Consider the following 3,551-nt stretch of genomic DNA (forward strand, 5'->3'; position numbering starts at 1 on the left):
TGACCATAGTAAGCTTTATGCTGAACTGAATGGCCTATTTTGTAAAGTAGGAAGTTTCTATCACTATTTTCATTAATATTACTAGCTTTTGGAGTCTAAAAGGTATGTATGTAGAAAGGTATATATCTCGAGTATTTTCCTCCTCCAATTTAAGAAGACCAAACGGTCACCATACTGATTACACAATGAGATATTTTGGAGCATTGAAAGACAACTAGTACACTTTAATATAAGGTTTTACAAATGAATACTAACAGTCACCACTGCTACAGATTATTCTATCTCAAATTACAAATCCATACTTTGAAAGGCTTGTCTGTTGCAACCCTTAAAAACTCTCTGCTAAAGCATAAATAGAACCATAGAAAGCAATCGTGCTTGCCAAGGCAGACTAGCTCACTTCAGCTCATCCTTGACAAACAAGAGGGACGGCTCCATAAAAGCTCCATGCCAACTTTGACCACTGTAATTACAAACTGGAGGGGCTGCTTTCATTCAAGCCCTATTGTTTGTACCGTACATAAAAAGGAACATAGCATTTAGTACCTCTTGCAAACATATAAAGCATGATCTCCTCTAGTACCTCTGGCAAACACATAAAATGACCTCAAGCTGCCTTGTTGCGGAGGAAACCGGCATACTGAGGTTTGAATTGCTGAAGCAGTTGGCATGCCTGAGTACTGCAGAATTTCAAGCATGTTTTAATGTGGCCTTGGAAGTATTGCTTGATCCTGGCCCCCAAAGCCTTGTTCCTGTTGGAAAGACTCATCAAGCACCGTGTGAAGAAATGAACCTTCGGAGTCGTCTTTACACCTGATGGCTGCAGGTATGCTCTGGCAGCCTGCTTCAGCAGCTCATCCTTGAACCTTACTTTGGATATGTCACACCAGTCAGCTTCTGGCATCATGGGGGAGCATTGGTTGGATGGAGATAAAGGTATCAAATCCCGCAGGCTTGTGTACTGCAATTTCAATGAGTTTAAATCACTAAGCTCTGCTAAACTGGATGCTTCTGCATGTGGAGGACCATTGGCCCAATGCGACCCTGGTGATGGAATCTTTGACAGTGTTTGCAGTGGGCTCAAACCTAGCTTTAGCCTTATAGTCATCGCTCCTGACAAGGAACAGAGAGACTAAAGTCAGGGAATGAGCACCACCTTCACATTTGAAGCCTGCAAGCTGAGAATCATTATGACCGCAGAAAATTTTTTAGATGATCAAAGGCATGTGTACAAATTGCAAACTTCAGTAGATCAAAATGCCAGCTGAGGATCTCAGGGAATGGGCACTACCTTCACATTTGAAGCCTGCAAAGGTGACGCACATGGCCACAGAAAATGCTTTGGATGATCAAATGGATGTATAAAAATTGCAAATTTACATAGATCAAAATACAAGGTGAGGATCATATGACACAGTTAATGCTTGGGATGATGACATTTTCCCACAAGGGAAAAGGGGCTCTTTTCCCTTGTTTTACCCTACAGTGTTCAACATCATGAGCTCTTCTGCTCAAGAGGCACTGCACACCTATCTAGGTGTGGCTGGGCGCAAGGGGCTGACAGCCCCTACCCTAGGTTGACAGCCTCTTTGCCCCAAATGCACCTAGCTAGGTGCAAAAGCTCATGATGTTGTGGTCCCTCACTCCCAAAACTTCATGATGATGTTGAAATTTACAATGTGGTAATAATAGTCGGAATTTGTAGCTTCTTTTATGCCAATTTCCTGAACCAGTTTGTCAAATTAACATCTCCAGCTGAACTTGAGACCACCAGCACTAATAAGATCAGTATGTGTCAGATCTCTCAAATACCAAGGATTGTGCAGGAGCATCCTCCATAGACATTTTCCGATTCCTTTAATGAAGCCTCCATTAAAATGCTGCTATACAAACAGAAAGCATGTCGCTAGTCTAAAGATAGTTCAAACAGGACCATCGACCAATAATTATGCAGAGGAATCGGAAGGACATCCATGTGAGACTGGCCATGAGACCTACATTGCCACCCTATGCAGACATCCTGATGGTTATGATCTACGCAAGGGAAAATGCAGTTGCATTGTAAGGACCCCGAGGTCTGTGCACATATTGCTTGTGATGAACCCTGAGATGGCAGCTCAAAGCATCGACCCTGCGACACTGCATTAAGAACCCTAAGCTGCACAAATTCTCTCGTTCGACAAAATGCACATGCACATGCAATGATGAAGCTCACGGCGTTGAATGATAATGGCCATTCCATGCATGAGCTATTTCATCGAAAGAGTAGAGATTGATATGCGTGAGCAACTCGAAGGAGGCGTCTTTCTTCAATTCGCGACGGAAGAGAACGCAAAATTATCCTTTAAGAAGCGCAGAGAAGCACGGAGAAATGGGAGGACGCACAGCATACCTGGAGAGAAACTGCAGGAGGGTGAAACGCGAGGGGCACCTCTTCTGCGAGAGAGAGAGAGGGAGAGCGCGAGCTAGGGTGGGGAGAAAGAAAGGGAAAGAAGGGGAAAGCCAGCCATGGCGGGGGGCTTGTAGAGAGGGAGGGGGGAGGAGGAGACAAAAAGGCAAGGGGCTTTGTGGGATTTTGCTGGCCAGAAAGGAGCGGGCATGAGAAAGAGAGAGAGAGATAGAGACAGGGAGCGAGCGAGGCTTTGAGAGCTGTTGTTGAAAAGGCTCTCTCGGAGTCTCTTTTCTCTCTCGCCCTCAGAAAGTGGAAGGGGCGGCCCACACACGCACCCATCACAAATTATTAAAAAGCCTTCTTTTTGGCCCACCCATCTTCTTTTCCGGCTTATCTTTTTGACCCGAACGGTAAAAATCTTTGCTCTCCATTTCTTTTCTTTTTTTTGTTCAACTTTTAAAAAGAAATAGGAGTCTTGCCTCCTTGGATCTTTTCCCACCTCTCTATGGATCCCACTCTCAACGTTGAATCCACAATCAAGTTTTCCATCTCCCATGACCTCATCGTTCACAACTGGACTCAGTTCAAACGGAGCCACTGGCAATGCAAAATCATGATCATTCTTCTACCTCTTCTGTGTGAACACTGAAACTAGAGGCAAAGCATACTACAAGAAGGTGGGAGAACTTTTTTCTCAATGACAGGGCTCTTCCGTGGGGGTGGTAGAGAGAGAGTGGGTTCGAAGGAAAGAGGAGGGAGGTCTTAGCCGTTTGGGGTGTGCCATGTCAAACACACACCCCTTTGGTATATCTCTGCTACCGCTCGGGCCTTAGGCCGATTACACACCGAGCTATGGACGTGGGACAGGTAGTGGAAAATGAGGTGTCTGTCAAATTACGTGTCAAAAGATAATTGGATCCGATTTTCGTGGTTGGCGGGCATTTCTGGGCAGGGGATCTCCCCCATCCTAAAATTCAAGCACGCCCAATGCACAAGAAGACAACACATTTATTTAAAAAAGGGACTAGGTGATTAACAAGATTTGAACAACTACCATTCACCACACACCACAATTTTAATACCTTTAGGCCAAGCCTCTTTTGGAGATACACTTGAGCATAGGTTAGTGTGTAACCAATAAGATAGACAAATTGCACAC

The 3,551-nt window shown here is 44.7% G+C and overlaps 1 protein-coding gene across 2 annotated transcripts; it reads right to left on the reverse strand.

The window, feature by feature from the left end:
- Positions 1-203: 203 nt before the first annotated feature.
- Positions 204-2,618, reverse strand: LOC148018133 (uncharacterized). 2 transcript variants are annotated; one of them, XM_087662141.1, is made up of 2 exons: positions 2,393-2,618; positions 204-1,171 (listed from the first exon to the last, which is right to left on the reverse strand). In XM_087662141.1, exon 2 carries the CDS (start codon positions 1,106-1,108, stop codon positions 608-610), a length of 501 nt encoding a protein of 166 aa, XP_087518267.1. In that variant the 5' UTR covers positions 1,109-1,171; positions 2,393-2,618; the 3' UTR covers positions 204-607. The 2 variants fall into 2 exon arrangements, with proteins under 2 accessions (XP_087518267.1, XP_087518266.1); XM_087662140.1 differs by having other exon boundaries at positions 204-1,113; positions 2,393-2,612.
- Between the last annotated feature and the right edge of the window lie 933 nt (positions 2,619-3,551).

The sequence above is a fragment of the Lygodium microphyllum genome, chromosome 21 (genome assembly GCF_053477565.2).
Source record: "Lygodium microphyllum isolate KBCC chromosome 21, Lygodium_microphyllum_v1.1.10, whole genome shotgun sequence".
In the NCBI taxonomy this organism is placed as follows: domain Eukaryota; kingdom Viridiplantae; phylum Streptophyta; class Polypodiopsida; order Schizaeales; family Lygodiaceae; genus Lygodium; species Lygodium microphyllum.